The 17,441-nt window shown below is 35.5% G+C and overlaps 3 protein-coding genes across 4 annotated transcripts; all 3 read left to right on the top strand.

Moving 5' to 3' along the window:
- The first annotated feature begins 2,343 nt into the window (after positions 1 to 2,343).
- On the top strand, positions 2,344 to 8,257 carry BZIP68 (basic region/leucine zipper transcription factor 68). Of its 2 annotated transcripts, none has more exons than XM_089606762.1 (13): positions 2,344 to 2,631; positions 3,059 to 3,181; positions 3,269 to 3,331; positions 3,434 to 3,508; positions 4,167 to 4,256; positions 4,371 to 4,433; positions 4,563 to 4,732; positions 5,083 to 5,137; positions 5,437 to 5,479; positions 5,809 to 6,083; positions 6,703 to 6,780; positions 6,874 to 6,999; positions 7,644 to 8,257. In XM_089606762.1, exons 2-13 carry the CDS (start codon positions 3,101 to 3,103, stop codon positions 7,719 to 7,721), a joined length of 1,197 nt encoding a protein of 398 aa, XP_089462888.1. In that variant the 5' UTR covers positions 2,344 to 2,631; positions 3,059 to 3,100; the 3' UTR covers positions 7,722 to 8,257. The 2 variants fall into 2 exon arrangements, with proteins under 2 accessions (XP_089462888.1, XP_089462887.1); XM_089606761.1 differs by having other exon boundaries at positions 3,269 to 3,334.
- A 2,396-nt stretch (positions 8,258 to 10,653) lies between these two features.
- On the top strand, positions 10,654 to 11,249 carry LOC149405030 (LYR family of Fe/S cluster biogenesis protein). Its single transcript, XM_089606450.1, has one exon. The coding sequence runs from the start codon at positions 10,755 to 10,757 to the stop codon at positions 11,016 to 11,018; it is 264 nt and encodes an 87-aa protein (XP_089462576.1). The 5' UTR covers positions 10,654 to 10,754; the 3' UTR covers positions 11,019 to 11,249.
- A 2,749-nt stretch (positions 11,250 to 13,998) lies between these two features.
- LOC149405029 (uncharacterized) lies at positions 13,999 to 15,296 on the top strand. Its single transcript, XM_089607750.1, has 4 exons — positions 13,999 to 14,830; positions 14,926 to 14,993; positions 15,131 to 15,166; positions 15,222 to 15,296. The coding sequence occupies exons 1-4, from the start codon at positions 13,999 to 14,001 to the stop codon at positions 15,294 to 15,296; spliced, it is 1,011 nt and encodes a 336-aa protein (XP_089463876.1).
- The last annotated feature ends 2,145 nt before the right edge of the window (positions 15,297 to 17,441 follow it).

Here is a 17,441-nt window from a genome sequence, read left to right as displayed (position 1 = left end):
TTCAAACTAAAATATGGTAATCGGAAGCAGAATTCGTGAGAATCGATGACATAATAATTCAAATTGATAAGAGAATGAACCTATAAAAGAAAATTTTCACTTACACAAGAAAACCTGAAACAACAACAAATTTTTTTAATAGTAATTTAGATTTATTACACTGGTATTTAAAATAAGTTGAAAAATCTTGAAAATCTTCAGATGAAATTTAGGAACTAGAAGGTGAAGTCATGACCAAGGTTTAAAATTTCGGAAAATTGCGTGAAAATTGGACCGAAATTACGGAAATTTGAGAAGTCCGGCACATTCACGACCATATGTGCGTTTCACCATTTTGTGTCGCGGTTATTGCGTCAAAATTACGTGGAAGATTCCATGTCGTTGCATCCATTAATGTCGTTTAACCCATGGTATAAAACACAAAAAATCGTGTCATTTTCGTCACAATTTTCGTCCCATTTCACGCAGCAATTTCGGTCACGTCGTCCAAAAGCCAACCAAATTAGTGCAAATTCAACAATATTTTGGGAAATTGTGTGGAAATTGTGTGGAAATTGTGTTTATTTGTGTTTTTCAGCACATAAATTACAATTTTAAGGTTTTTTTTTTTCATTTTTTTATTGGATGTTGTTTGTACTTGTTTTATGGTGAATATATTCTTATTTTATATTTTCTGAGAGGTTATGTTAATTAGAAGTTAATTGTTAGGAAATTGTAGTTATATATATATATATATGTATATATATATATATATATATATATGTATTCGTAAACAAATATTTGAAAATCTGGAAAATGATACCTTGTTAGTAAATTTCATATCTAGGGTAGTACATGAAATTATGATGTGTTTAGAACTTATTATGTGTATTTCTTATATTGTTATTGACTTTGATATTTTTCAACTTATTATGTGCGTTCATTATATGTATCTGAGTTTGAAGTTTGAACTTATTATAGTTGTGTATTATGTGTGTTTATAATTGAACCTAATTATGAATTTTTAGAACTTCTTATATGTGTATGAAACTTATTTTTTATATTTGAAATTGTGCAACATTATTTCCGTTGCAATTTTCATGTTTTGTCGCAATTTCGGTCGGTCACTACAATTTTCGTCGATATAATTTTTTAAATTTCCACATTATTTCCGTCGCAATTTCCATCGGTCACCGTAGTTTCCACTTTTTTGGACCAGCGGCACAAAATCATAAACCGACATTTCAAACCTTGATCATGACATAGAGAACAAAATCTTTAATTATAAAAAGTTGCAAAATATGTTTTATTTTTATTTTTTTATAAATGAAATCATCAATTATATCAAATAAAGAAAAAAACAAGAAAATCTCAATTTAATTTACTATTATGGTAATTTGAATTTATAAAAAAAAAACTTGCAAAATTTCATACTAGATTATGAGAATTAGAAGTGTAATCCGTGAACAGTTATGACAAAATAATTCGAAATAATCATGAAATTGCAGATGAAAGATTTCATTTATACGATGTAAGTAAAAAATATAGGATTCTGGTAACAATAGAGAAAAATTATAATTTACCGAAATAAAATGAAATCATGATCAACTCATACTCCTAACTCGTTTGTGACTAAAAAACTAAAAAAAAACCTTGAAAACAAAAGTGCATATAAGAATATATGAAGATGTAATGGTACTTATAAAATAGTTTGGCTATTTTTTGTTGGACTCTTTAAATATATAGTCATATGAAAATTCATGATTTGTTATATAATCAATTTTTGGTAAATTTGATATAAATATTCACGATATTTGATTAACAAAACCAAAAAAATGTTAATAGTTATTAATAATAATTAACAATTGTAAATAAACAATCAGACTCCATTAATATAAATGAATTATTAAAAATGTCCAAACAATGACACACCACTATGATGATTATTTTCTTAAAATTTACAAAAAAAAATTTATTCAGCAAATCTCTAAATTTGGTGGTTTAGTTATTTATAAATTTGTTGTTTGATAAAATAAAATTTAGATTAATATAAAAGAAAATGAAGAGATTGGCTACTTGTAATTTATTTATTTATTTTTGGAAGAGAAATGTGTATATGTGACTATGTGACTATGTGAGTTATAATTTTAATGTCAAAGAGGACTATAGTTCCACATAAATAGGTCAAAATCATTGGAGACACACGGATTTAAGTTTATGTGCAAGGATTTAAAGTATAAACCCGTCCCTAGTCAAAACCGTTTATATATTTTTTTTTGGCAAAACTACACTTTTACACATTAGTGATCGAAAACGAAAAATAATAAATAATTAAAATATAGAGAAATAAAATATTAATAATCAGGTAGTGAAAAATCCCTTTGGACAACGACACCGTACAACGACCCATAGAATCGGCTTAGTGCAACTCAAACCCTAATTCTCAATTTTTCGCTCAATTTCTTGATCTTCCCCCAAATCAATATGTCATACTAGTCTCTCGTCGATTCTTCAATCCTCCCGAATATCGCCTCCCTGGGATCGGTATATTCCCTCTCTCCGTGCCTGCGTACTCGGATTTGGCCTCGACTACTCGAACAACTTCGGATTCTGCGAGTTGATCAGCGGATATGCGATTTCGTCGTCTCAGTGGTAATCGGTCTCTCAATTTTACCTGATTTTGTTCTTCGAATTTCGTAATTCATTTAGGTGGGTTGAATTGCTGGGATTCACGCTTTGAAAAATGCATGCTTTATTGTTCTGTTGGCAAAGTTCGGAAATTGGTTTCAGAAATGAAAACTCTCGTGCTTTGGAGTGTTTGTATCCGTAAATTTTTTAGCTCGATTGAGACTGGTTTTTATCAATTTGAGCGAATCTGAGGAAAATTTATGCTAATTCGAATGCTTATGGGATTTGCTGTTTTTGCTTTGCTTAATTATCTCCCCAATTCTCTCTTTTTTGATCGCTTCGTAGCTCTTTTCTGGCTATTTACATGATTTAATGTAAGCTGGCTGTTTCGTTAGAAAAAAAAATATATCTTCCATGGATTTATTTTGTTACTGTTTGATACTGTGTTTAGAGGACATGATTTGAGGGGTTTGTGGAAGTTTGTGAAATAATTATGGGTAGCAGCGAGATGGATAAAGATAAACCTGCTAAAGATAAAGACAAAGAGCCCAAGACTGCGCCGACTAGTACACAGGTTTGTACTTGTATATGTATATATGCAGTTAACGAGTTTCCGAGTGGGAAGTTTCTAAAAGTAAGCTCTTTGATCTGTGGATTTCAGGAACAGACTTCGACTACTAGTGCGCCACCTGGTGCGGTTAATCCTGATTGGTCGGGGTTTCAGGTCGTAGTGATATATCCTGTAACTGTGGATTTTTTTATTTTATTTTTATAAATTTGTGGTTCGTGTAGTGACTTTCTTTTCGCGTTTTTCTTTACTATGCAGGCTTATTCTCCGATGCCTCCACATGGGTATGTGGCGTCTAGTCCTCAAGCCCACCCTTATATGTGGGGTGTTCAGGTATTTCAATTGTATTTTTAAGCATAGTTATTTAGAGTGTTTATCAAAAGATTATAAACTGTTCTACGTGGAAGAGCTCATTCTGTATGATGTGTTTATATATTTTTTCGTTCAGGAAAGGTTATTGTGAAGTTTGTAATTTTTAGTTGATTTTTCCCCGGGTTTAATAGCTTTATAGCACTTAGTAACTTATCTTGTGTTTCACTTAATGAAAGTTTGGTAGAATATTAGTGAGTCTTAATATGACAAAAGGAGCGTTTATGGTCACCCTGCCAGTCAAACCAAATGTTTTTGTTACTATATGGATACTTAATGATTAATATGAGCTTGCAACGTGCATGTTAACATATTTTATTAAGACTGATCAGTATCCGTGTGTATTCCCTTGTGAAAAATGGTCAATTGTAGTGTTAGATCATTAGAGATGTTATTATATGAAACCTTAATGTAGCAATACGCATATAAGAAATTGGCTTTTTGAAGCCTCTTTTAGTCGCGTTAACAACCTGGGATTATCTTAGCTTATATGTTGGAAATCTTTGTCTTTATCTTCATTACGTACTATCCAGTCAGCGATGACTGTTTCTTCTGTGAATGTATCTCAAGTTCAAATATCATTGATTTGTCCTACAATTCTAATAGAAAGATTTAATCGCAGCATATCATGCCCCCATATGGTACACCTCCACATCCATATATGGCTATGTATCCTCACGGTGGTTTATATGCTCACCCATCCATGCCTCCGGTGAGTTATTCACTACAATCATGCAGTGCTTTCTTTGCATGTTTCTTTCCATTTCCATATTGTTTTTTTTGGTGCCACTGTCTTCTCTTCTCATCTGGTGGAATTATCTAACAGGGTTCTTATCCGTTTAGCCCTTTTGCAATGCCTTCCCCGAACGGAATGGCTGCCGAGGCAACTGTGAGTGGTCATGCTAAATTCCATATTTATTTTATTTTATTTTATTTATTTATTTATTTTGCGTTTTTATTTATTTATTTGACTTAAGCTCGTAACACTTCGATGGCATAACTTAATAAATGATTGTAGGGTAACACACCTGGCAGCGGGGAAGTAGATGGCAGGCCGTCCGAGGGTAAGGAAAAGCTTCCTATAAAGAGATCAAAAGGAAGCTTAGGCAGTTTAAATATGATTACGGGGAAGAATAACGAGGCTGGTAAAACATCCGGGAACTCTGCTAATGGAGTTTATTCTAAAAGGTATGTTGAGTTCTTTGGTGTTTGATGATACATTAGTTGACATGACATGAGAGTCTGAGATCAATCATTATGAGAACATAGGATAAGTAGCATATCATAATTGTATTTGTACAGGAAACGGGATAGATATGATATCAACATGATCTTTGAAAGTACATTTTTCTGGGTTTATACATCCTGTTTAGAGAGAAAATGAATGCTTGTAAAAGGATAGGCACTGAGTTCGAAATTGGCAATTACGAAGTATATGAGCTGTAACAGTCCTTGTCTTCTCTAGTCAAGTTTTTTGTTGATATATTTTTGTTGTTAGTCATTTGATAATTAATTGGAAGAACCTTGATAATATGCAGTGCGGAGAGTGGAAGTGATGGAACAAGTGAAGGAAGCGATGAGAATTCACAGGATGTAAGTGTTATCGCTATTGAAAATATGGCATTTATGATGCTGTATTATCTAAACTTGAAAGTCTGCTGTTTATAGGACTCTTTATTGATGTCTCTTCGAATAGAACAGACAGTGTTATGTACTAGTTTTTGGTATCTGTTTCTACTTTAGACAATCACTTCTTATAGTACTGCTCCCAAGTTTCACCTCAGTACGCCTCTACTTTGTTTTACCGCCATTATAGACCTAATCTAGATCAGTAAGTTCAGCAAACAATTGTTTTCCCACTCAGCAAATAAGTTACCTTTGTAAATTTGCAGGGTTCGCAGCACAAATCAGGGGGAGGGCAAGATTCTTTGGAAGGTTTTTTTTTTTTTTTTTCTCTCTCTCATATATATATATATACATTCTCTCTCACACATATATACGTACACACACACACACACACACACACACACACATATATATATATATATATATATATATATATATATATATATATATATATCGTAGAACCCCAAGGGGTTGGTCTAGTGGTAAGGGCGATTCTTACGCTTCAATTGGGGCCACTGAGATAGTCCCGGTCGATAATGCCTGGACACCATGGTTATATATATATATATATATATACACATATATATTGTAGAAGAAATGAGAAGATTGGTGTTGAAGTTTCTATTGCATCGTTATAGGTGATACATCTCAGAACGGGAATTCAATGCACGTTCTTCAAAATGAAGGAGGAAATGCAATGGCTAATCAGACAATGAACATGATGGCGATAACAGCTGCCGGAGCGGTCCCCGGTGGTCCGGCGACAAACCTGAACATCGGAATGGACTATTGGGGCTCCCCGGCTGCGACCGCCGCCATTCGTGGGAAAGTTCCTTCCACGCCGGTCGCCGGAGGAATTGTCGCCACTACTCCCGCCTCTCGTGACGGTGTTCAGCCACAGCATTGGCTACAGGTTCGTTCCTTTCTTTGCTTTCTCTGGGTATGCCTGGGACCTGAAAAATCCGTGGGGAAAAAATGAGAATCTTGTTGTATCTTCCTTGGAAAAACGAGCGGAAATTCAAGCAAATTTGCGTTTGCAAGGGGTTATATGGGTGCCTCTCTTTCTCTCTCTCTCCCATCTTTTTTTCTCTTAAATTCCACAAAACTAATGGACATGAGTATAATAAATGAAGATATTGAAGTGTACCCATTAATGGAGTAGTGTTCCACTTCCACCCAGGAAAATACTAACCAGATTTGATGGCCACTGGTTATCATCTAGAAATCAGAATGAAAGAAAATGTTGTTTTAAAGCGTGATTAATCTAACTCCAAGGTGATTCTTGGGACCTTGTTGGTCTCCGGTTTGGTTCCCCGGAATGCAACGATTGGGCCCACTAGGGTAGTCTTCCGGTCGATAATGCCAGGGCCTCGTGGATTTTAGTTGGGTCTAACCCTAACACCAAGGCTATAATAATAAAAACGTGATTAATCAGCTAGGCCAAAATCGGGTTACTCTTGGTTATCATTAATTCTCGTGTTATTTTCTGTACAATCTTTCATCTCATGCTGTTTTACATACACCGGATCCAGGATGAAAGGGAGCTTAAGAGGCAGAGGAGGAAGCAGTCTAACAGGGAATCTGCTCGTCGTTCTAGATTGCGTAAACAGGCAAGCTTTTTCGGGCTTTTTATTAATTTATTTGATTTTTTTAATCATGTGTGAAAACACTGTTATTGACATGAGGTATATGGTTTGGGACAGGCGGAGTGTGATGAACTGGCTCAAAGAGCAGACGGGTTGAAAGAAGAAAATGCGAATCTTAGATCAGAGGTCAGCCGGATCCGGAGTGACTACGAGCAGCTTCTTTCGGAGAACGCTTCTCTCAAGGTGACACTCTTTTTGTTGACGCACGCACTCGTAAATCTTGTTAAATATAAAGTAGCAAAAGAAAAGATGTACTCAAATGGAATCCAACAATATCAAATAATGAAGGCCTTTTTAGCGCAAATAGTCCTTCATTTACCGTGCCAGTGACATACGACTCCGCAAGCTAATTTTTTTTTTTTTTTTTAGCAAAATAGTCCTCAAACTAACTATTTTGTGGCATTTTAACATTTCTTTCCTTTTCTTTTAAATAACTTTAAACACACATAAATAAGAGGCAGTTAGGCCAGTACCCAAATAGTTACCCTTTTTAAAATAACTCAAGTTTTATTTTATTAGAAGAATACCCCACCAGGCCCGGAGTAAGGGCTTGGTGGACTATTATTTTAATAAAATGAAACTTTGGCTATAATCTTAAAAGGAGCTAGGGAAGTGACTAGTTGCAACAAATTCCTATATAAATAGCTTGTTTATAAGTTTGAAAACATCATTAAAAGAAAGCTGTCTTTTATATTTTTTGTGTTTTTTTTAAAGAAACACCGGGACTCTATTAACACATCACGGTGAGGCCGGAGAAGAGAACAAAGAGTACAAAGAAACTGAATCCAAGAAACAAGTTTTTATTTCTTTTATTTTGTTATTTGTAGGAGAGGCTTGGCGAAGCTCCTGGACAAGACGACACAAGACCTGGCTTGAATGATACACAAAAGAGTGGGCAAACATAAGACACAGACTTGATGTTCCCGGTAACCTTGTTTCGTTCAGTTCACAAAAGGAGAGCGTAACCTAACACAACTAGCGACAGAGAGTTTATTTTCACATTAGCTTGTAGCTTGACATCAATTAAAGTAACTTATTTTTTTTTCTTCTCTTTTTATCGAGATAGTTTTAGGGTAATGCTGTTTCCATATCATCGTCCCCTCGTACCCGACTCAGCCTAAATCTTTGAACGCGAAGCTCTAGGGGTGCGATGATACGTAGGGTGTGAAAGGTCTGTTGTACCGTTTTGAAAAAAAATGGGTGGTATTTTACACCCCTTTTTTCTTCCTATTTTATAAGTGTATTAAAATGTGATTTGGTGAATATGCACACACAAGCTTTGGGGGAAATTTTTGTTCCATATAAACTCTGGGCACGTTGCATAAGCCTTTTGTGTTTGCAATTGTGTCATTTTAGAGCCTTACACGCGTAATGAATCCTTTGTTGGTGTAATGTAATGTTTCCTTTGTATCATTTGAATAGAACATTATGAATTAAAACATTTGTGGCTGCAAACTTAGTGGACCTTTGGTTACTGAGAAAAAAAAAGTGGGCTTTTGGTTCAAATTTTTTGAAATTGTTACTCTCGTCTTAACTCTCAACTAGCGGCCTTCGTTTTGGTGCTATAATTTTACTTGGGTGAAATATACTAAATTCTCTGTTTCCTTCACATTTTTCCCCAAGGAAGATCTGGAATTAAGCCGAGGAAACACATTGAGAGTTTTATTTTCTTACAACATTGAGATCAAGGTCTGAAAGACTGCGCAGAAGAGTGATATTTTGTGCATTATCTTGCATTCCGAAGCTCCGCGTCAAATGTCATGCAATTTTTGCAAATCAGAGGTGCGACATAGCTGCTGTAAGCTATATTTTAATCCTTGATCGAAACGCAACATTCTGGCCTCGATGCTGTACGTCCGCCTAAAGGAGTATATATGCTTAAAATGTTGGTAAAAAAGGGGAAAATTAGTTGATGACAAATTTTTGACACTTCCTCAATAGAGTTCACATAATTGGATTTAGTAAATCACGACATTTATAACTTGTTGATGTCGCAATCCGAGCTCTCAACAATCACAAAATAAATGATGACAAACGAATATTTATTTGATATTTTTTCATTTAGTGGATTTCCAAAGACTTCGTAATAGAAACGAATTATTAAACGTAAATATAAATAGGAATAACAAGCTTTATTAATCTTCGAATAACTGGTTACAGCGCGAGGTCGACGAACTGGAGAATACAAAGATTGCTAAAAAAAAGATACGAATAATTGTAAAATATGCTCAAATTCACGTGCGAATTCTCTTGTCAGAAGGGAATTTATAGCGCGTCGAGCTGCAAAATTGTCGGGGACACGTACTTGAAGACTTCGTTCCTTGCTTGACACGTCGCCTGGCTGTTTGAATGAATGTTTATCGTAGTCGTCTTCGATCCGGAATTGTAGGTGAGGTTCATGTGTTGACTGTGACTTCGTCAAAAGTTAGTTGGGCCTTAGGAATGAGCTTGCCAAGATGAAGTAATTTTCCTTGGGCTAGATCAGAATATCGCTTAGTCGAAGAACGATTGTTTATTGGGCTTCTCAAGGCCCAATAAGTTTAATCGCTCCCAAAGAATAATTTTGATCGCAACATAATCTAAACTATATATTTTTGTGATTTGATTTTTACAAAATCATTTGGAAAATTTAAAAAAATTTATCTTCTTTTAAAACTTTATTTACAAACATTGGAATCTATACCGAATGTATTTTTTTTTCAATTAAGAGTTAGTTTTTTTTAAGACAATCAAGAATTTCCATTAGATAACAGGTGGAAACCCTACATGCACCAAACTCATTTTAACAAGGAAAGTTACGACATGTAAAAAAAATTCAACACTTGAATGGAATGATAACATGACGTTTGTAAACTTCCAAGCAACTGAAGGCGTGTATAAACTTAGAGCAATTTCATGAGTCGTTCAAATCTCTCTCGAAGATTAATGGATAAATTCAAACACTTGAAGACTACTGACCTCAAGAAAGGACGTCTGAGTACTTGTACGACTAGAATTCCAAAAAAAAAAAAAATTGATGGCTATTCCATTTTCAAAACAAAAAATCCACCATTGAAATGTGGAAATGAAATATTCTAAAGTTAAAATACCAAAATGACATAATAAAAGATAAATTAACATCCATAGCAGACTGGACGACACCAGCGACTCGTCATCAATAAAATTGAGGAATAAGAAGATCTTTTTGAGAAAGAGAACTTGGTGCCACCCATTGCTCTATTGGTGATGGCTTTGATGCAACCCATCGCTCCTCCGAGGAAGACACCTCACCGTAGCCACCGCCCCGTTAAACTTGTGATTTTGCTTCGATCTCGAAATGAAAAGGATAACTAAGAGTTAAATTGTATATAATAGGTTCAGTTATTAAATTTATAAGGGATGGAAGTAAACATTAATATATTAAACTTAGTGGAGAACAAAGTAAAATATCAGATAATTTTTTTTCATAACAAATTATATTATATATATATAATATAAAGTACAAGAATGACCTCTATTTACAAAACAATGTGAACATTCTTTTTTTTCTAGAATTTTTTTTTATTAAAGAAAAAAATAAGAGATTGGACTCTAAACACAAGTAGTGTTATTTGTATCGAATTTATTTATTTATCAGAAAAATAAAAATGTCTTCAAAAATTTTAAATACATTTTTTTAAACATAAATATTTTTAGACATGCCTCTATACTAAAATATATTAATTATTCTGTAACAACGCGCGGAAATATTTCTTGTTTTTAAAATATTGTTAAATAGGTAAAATATAATTGCCTTATATTATGAATAATAAAAAATAAAAAAAAAATTCATGAAGACTAACCTTCATTTTTAGCGGTGAACATTTCAATTCCATTATAAAACCATTTCTACAACTTACGGTTCTCAAAATCAAGACAATCTCCCTCTCGACAATTCTGAAGAAAGAAAGACAGAAACGATGGGGAAGAAGATGCTATCAGGGATGCAAAAGCAAGTATTAGGATTGTACAGAGGATTCTTGAGATCCGCTCGTTCCAAGCCTCCCGAAGATCGACGCAAAATAGAGTCCGTCGTCTCGGCTGAGTTCCGCCGCAACGCCGCCGTGGATCGGAAGAGCTTCGTCTACATCGAGTATCTGCTCCGCCGCGGCCAAAAGCAGCTTCAACAGCTCAACAGCCCTCACACTTCTGCTCTTTCAACCATTCGTCTCTCAAACCCATGATACCACGTCGAATCCCCAAATTTTCTGTGGAGGATCGGAAGGAGAAGCAGAATCCGATTCCGAAATGGCGGTCGAAATTGGGCTCATCGAAGCCCGCGGTGGAAATTAGGTTTGGAATTCGCTTCTTGTTGATTTCGATGTATCAACCATTTTCTCTCGATCATATCAATTAAATTGCATTTCTGACAACGAATTGAAAGAAGAAAGAAATATAATAGTTTTTTTTTTTTTATTTTTTTTATTTTTTTTTATGCCTCGTCATATTTCTTATCGTTTTAAGTTCTGCTCAAATTTGAGTGTTCTATAATCTTCAAAACATACAATTATCTCGATATGAAAATAAGCATGGAATTAGAATTGTGATTGATCATGAGGTGTTTTGACGGTACGTATTTTTTTAGACTAAGAACTATATTTCGATGTCTGTAATTGCAATAACAATCACTCTAGCTAAAAATGATTTATGGCGGATATATACTATAAAATTTATTTACGAAGATATTCTTTATTTTGTCTCTCGAGTTTTTCCTTGAACATGTTTCGAAATAATGATTTTGTCCTCACTAGTAATAGCGGTATCTGTAATATTTAGAAGGGATATAAAATTCGGAACAAAAACACAACCAAACAGACAAACATCAAATATTATAACTCAATAAACCCCTTCGTATCCAAGCCAAATTTCCACGTCTTCTTCGCTAAATATAGGTTTCGAAAGGCGATTGCACGTCGAGTGTGAGTTTTTCTTTTCTGTTCTTGTTCCATTCGTGTTGTTTCTAGTTTTTCTTTGTAAGCGTATGACTGATGTAAAAGGTTTGATTTTCATGTGGTTTTATTTTATTATTGTCTTTGAATGATCATTGGGTTATTTTTGGGTTTTTAATCATAATTGAGTGTTGAACATTAGGTTTTGATTTTTCCAGGTTGTTTTGGGAGGTTCACATGATTCAAGTTGTCTGTAACAAAACATTTCATCTTCCATCAAGGCCTTGTTTGTCTGGACGGATTATTTAAAGAGTATATTTCTAACAAAGTGAATATTTTTCATTTTTTTTTCTCTTTTCTTCCAAAAGTAGATAGTAAAGGTATTAAAGCTACGCAAAGTTACTATTAGACTATTAGTATTAAGATCATTGTCTATTGCATATATTAAGAATTGGAAACTCTCTAATCTTGATAGTGATGCATTTGATGAAGATATTTGAGCTCAATAGAATCCGAAAGATACTATTTGTCATCATAGTCATATCAAGTTAACAACTAACAAGGTTTTGGATTTCAACTTCCATTGGGGGATGAGGAGGGAGGTGATGAGAGTGGGGGAAGTTATGGATTCGAGGAACATGATGCGAAAGACGGAGATGATTGGAGTGAGAATGATAGTTATGACTCTTGGATTGACGAAGAAGAGCCGAGTACTGAGGAATTTGAGGAAGACAAAAGGAGTGCGGTTGATGATATTAATTATGATAGTGCCATAGTATCTATAAAAAAAGAAAATCGAAAAAGTTCACAAAACCAAACTAAAAACTACACAAAACATCAAAACCGAACTATAAACTAATACAACAACAATATAACCACAAATAATGCAACATAATTTAAAACAAATAAAAAAGTGATAGAAAACGCTTCAAAAACGATTGATTAACCATATAAGCTAAACAATGACAATTTTCCAAAAAATTTGAGGTTTTGAGAAAAAAACACCAACACTAATTTTCAAATCCCATGCGCAAGAGAGGAGTGGAAATCGAGACTCGCAGCATCGGGAACCAAGGTCGACATAGAAAGGCTAAAAAAAAGGAAGAGACGTGCTTGACAGCAGAGGCTAGAGTTATGGTGGACAACGAGAGCTACAAAAATTGATGTTCATGAGAGACTAAGAGAGAGAGAAAGTGAATAAGAAATCTTGAATTAGAGTTTTAGTGAAATCTTGAGGGCCATCTATACTTTGTCACAAGTCACAACCACGTGGCAGCGTGTTATAAGTGGATCCCGACATTAGATGATGCTCATTTTCAAAAATCCGCCTAGTGTTTTATATTAGGTTTTATTGTATTGTGTAAGTGGTCAATTATTATTGACTGAAATCAAATTAAATGAGGAAAAAATCATCAATGAAGGCTGTTTTTGTAGTTGTGTAGGCATGAGAGACTAGGCGATAAGGATGAGGAAGATGTGAATCCCAACAAATTTAGGCTTGATTAGCCCAACATATCCATAGCAGTTGGGTTGCACCCAATTGAGGTCAGCTGATTGAAGGCTTGAGCTTGCCCACCCGAGCTTAGATTGACAGTTCAACGAATGACTTGAAAATCGTTGCTGCATGGAATTCCGAGACAAAGGCTGGTCAAACGCTTCATTCTTAAATGTTTCACTCATTTTGTATGAAGGAGAAACACGTGTCACGAGCTGAATGGAAAAGACTAATTCAATGATGACGTATTCTCCACAATACATATAGCTCGAAGGATATAATACCGATACTATAAATTGTTAACGTATCTGTATGATTATTAGGCTTTTAATATCAATATTACTAAGATATTTAGTATTCACAGCAGTATTCAAAATAGTCAGCGTAGGACTATAACAAACCCCATTTTTAGGAGCTAAACTTTAGCAATTCGTTGTAACAAATTTCCTTATATTCCTTTCGTGTATATCTCTTTCCATACTTGTAATTCACTGCTATAAATACAGCAGTTTAATATCAATAAAGATCATTCAAAACCAATCCATTCCTGCGTTCTTTATGGTATCAGAGCACCATTAAAGCTCAGTTTTTTTTTTCCTTCGTTTGAGCACAGCTTACCAACCCCCCATGTCTTCAGAAAATATCCAGCCTGCCAATACCTCCTCCACCATTCCCATATCTGATCCATACACCATGCACCACTCCGACAACCCTTCCTCAGTCCTCGTGACCCCACTCCTCACCGGCGACAACTATGGCTCGTGGAGTCGAGCTATTACCATGGCGCTTCGAGCGAAGAGCAAACTGGGATTCGTGGATGGTTCTCTCCCACGTTCCACCGACGAAGGTGCACTGGTGAATTGGCAGTGTTGCAACGATTTGGTTGGAAGCTGGCTTCTCAACTCTGTCTCGCCAAAAATCCGGCCGAGCATTCTATACGCTGATAGCGTGGCTCAAATCTGGTCTGATCTCAAGGAGCGTTTTTCGCAATCAAATGCTCCGAAGATCTATCAACTCAAGCAATCTATCTCTGCTCTCAAACAAGAGGGCATGACTGTTTCTTTGTATTTCACACAACTCAAATCTTTATGGGATGAGTTGAGTTCAATCATTACACCATCTTCTTGTATCTGTGGAAATGGAAAAATTATTTTTGAACAACAAAATCAAGACAGGTCTATGGAGTTTTTGCAGGGTCTCCATGATAGCTTCTCGGCGATACGTAGCCAAATTCTTCTCATGGAACCATTTCCATCGGTCCAGCGTATCTACAACCTGGTCCGTCAAGAGGAGAAGCAACAAGAGCTGCATGTCCGATCTAATCCAAGCGTTGAATCAGCCGCTTTCCATTCTGCCTCCAACCAAATGAATCGCCACAATGAGAAACGTCCACGACCCTTCTGTGATCATTGCAACAAGCTCGGGCACACTCGAGAAAAATGCTATCAGATTCACGGATTTCCCGAGAGACAAGGAAAACGCTCCGATGCATCTTGGTCCGCCACTCCTACGGTTGCAGCAAGTTCGCTCACAGCGGAGCAATATCACAAGTTGTTGATTCTTCTCAGCAAAAATGAAGGCAGCAATGACAACGCTTCAGCAAATCTAGCAGGTACAATATTAACAGTTCATCTCCTACTTGGATTATTGATTCGGGAGAATCAAATCACATATGTTCTTCTCTTAATATTTTTTCTTCATATTCAGCCATCAAGAAAAATATTAATGTGCAGTTACCCGATGGTTCCCATGTCTCTGTTTCTCATATTGGAATTGTAAAAATCTCAAAATCATTGATTCTCGAGAATGTTTTCTACACTCCTTCCTTCAAATTTATCTCATATCAATCTCACAATTAACGAAATTCAATAATTGTGATGTAATTTTTTCTTTGGATCATTGCTTGTTTCAGGACCGCATACTGAAGACGACGATTGGTCGGGGTGAAGTATGGCTCGGTCTTTATTATTTGAATAATGATGCTTTTCTTGTTTTAAATTCAGCTTTTTCCCTTCAATCATGTAATAATTTTGACTTATGGCATTCACGCCTTGGTCATCCCTCTCAAGGACGTTTAGATTTTCTTTCCAAGCAATTTTCAGAAATATCAGCTAATAAAAAATTTGTTTGCGATGTTTGCCCTCGAGCAAAACAATCGCGTTTGCCTTTTTATTCAAGCAATTCTCGCACATCTCGTTGTTTTGAATTACTACATATTGATGTTTGGGGTCTTTTTTCCGTTCCATCTAAGAATGGATCGCGTTATTTTTTAACAATTGTTGATGATTTCTCACGTTGTACTTGGGTTTACCTAATGACACACAAATCAGAAACTTTTAAAACATTCATATTTTTTTCCAACCAAGTCAATCGTCAATTCAATACATCACTATCAAATATTCAATATGGTAACGGTGGAGTATTTCTTCCCCAATTACAAACTGTGCGATCAGACAATGGCCTCGAATTTACTTCAAACGAGTTTAAAACTTGGTTTTTGCAACACGGCATCATTCATCAGCGTAGTTGTATCTTCACTCCGCAACAAAATGGTGTTGTTGAACGAAAACATCGACACTTGCTAGATGTTGCACGATCATTGCGTTTTCAGGCTGGTTTACCTCTCTCATTTTGGGGAGAATGTTTATTAACTGCCGTACATTTAATTAATAAACTTCCTTCCTCAAAACTTCAGTTTAAATCACCTCATCATCTTTTATATGGAAAAAATTTATCTTTGTCTTATTTACGTGTTTTTGGTTGTTTATGTTTCACTAAAAACATGTATATCAAACATAAATTTGATGAACGTGCAAAATCCGACATTTTTGTTGGTTATCCTTATGGCCAAAAAGGCTATCGAATTTATGATCCCCAAACTCATAAAATTTATGTTTCTCGTGATGTTATTTTCCACGAAACGATATTCCCATTTCAAGATATCTCTGAAACTTATCACCAAATTCCGATAGCCATTACACCTTTAAATGATGAGAATTTACCAAATGATACTCCATCATCCGATCCAAGCATTGATACATCAAATATTGATACATAATCAACATCAAATATCAATGAAATTGTTCCAGCTTCCGCTTCCACTTCTACGAACTCGGATTTACTTCGTGAATCCTCTCAACGGTCTCGTCGTCCTCCATGTCACTTAAAAGACTACATATGCTCTCAGGTCTCTTCTTCGACCAACTTTCCGTTAGCATCTTGTTTTTCACTTTCTCATTTGAGTCATTCGCACAAGATTTTTCTCAATAATATTATCGAGAATCACGAACCTCACTCTTTCTCCGAGGCAATGAAATCTTCTCATTGGCGTGATGCCATGGCCAAGGAAATACTTGCCCTTGAATCCAATCATACTTGGACTCTTTGCCCTCTCCCGTCAGGAAAGAAACCCATTGGATGTAAATGGGTGTACAAGATAAAATATCACTCGGATGGTACCATCGAGCGTTATAAAGCTCGTTTAGTCGCTAAAGGATACACCAAAGTGGAAGGTATAGATTATCACGATACCTTTGCCCCTGTCGCTAAATTAGTAACGGTCAGACTTCTACTTTCCATTGCTTCCGTTAAGAATTGGTCTTTACACCAACTTGATGTTAACAATGCTTTTCTCCAAGGGGACCTACACGAGGAAGTGTACATGAAACTTCCTCCTGGTTTTTCCAAAAATAATACTCAAAATGTTTGTAAGCTCCAAAAATCTATATATGGTCTCAAGCAAGCTTCTCGTCAATGGTTTGCAAAATTCTCTACCACTCTTCTTAAACGTGGGTTCAAACATTCTCTTTCGGATTATAGTCTTTTCACTTATAATTCCAAGGATGTTTCTCTTTTCGTTCTCGTCTATGTTGATGACATCATTATCACGGGAAATAACTCAAAAGCTATTTCTGATCTCAAAATCTTCCTCGCTCAGTCCTTCTCAATTAAGGATCTTGGGCCTTTACGATATTTTCTAGGCATTGAGGTCTCTCGTTCCAAGAAAGGTATTTTTCTCTGTCAACGCAAATATACCCTAGACATTCTTCATGACTCGGGCATGCTTGGTTCTCGACCATCCCATTTTCCAATGGAACAAAACCTTCGTTTAATGCCAAATGATGGGACTCTTATTCCCGATGCGACAATTTATCGTCGCCTTATTGGTCGACTCTTATATTTAACTGTGACTCGGCCTGACATTCAATATGCTGTCAACACTC

This window comes from Urtica dioica, chromosome 2 (assembly GCF_054948205.1).
Source record: "Urtica dioica subsp. dioica isolate 48M chromosome 2, U.dioica_male_clone48M_v1_H2, whole genome shotgun sequence".
Classification (NCBI taxonomy): Eukaryota; Viridiplantae; Streptophyta; class Magnoliopsida; order Rosales; family Urticaceae; genus Urtica; species Urtica dioica.
The sequence above is the reverse complement of the archived record's forward strand: the minus strand, read 5'-3'. Positions and strand labels throughout refer to the sequence as shown.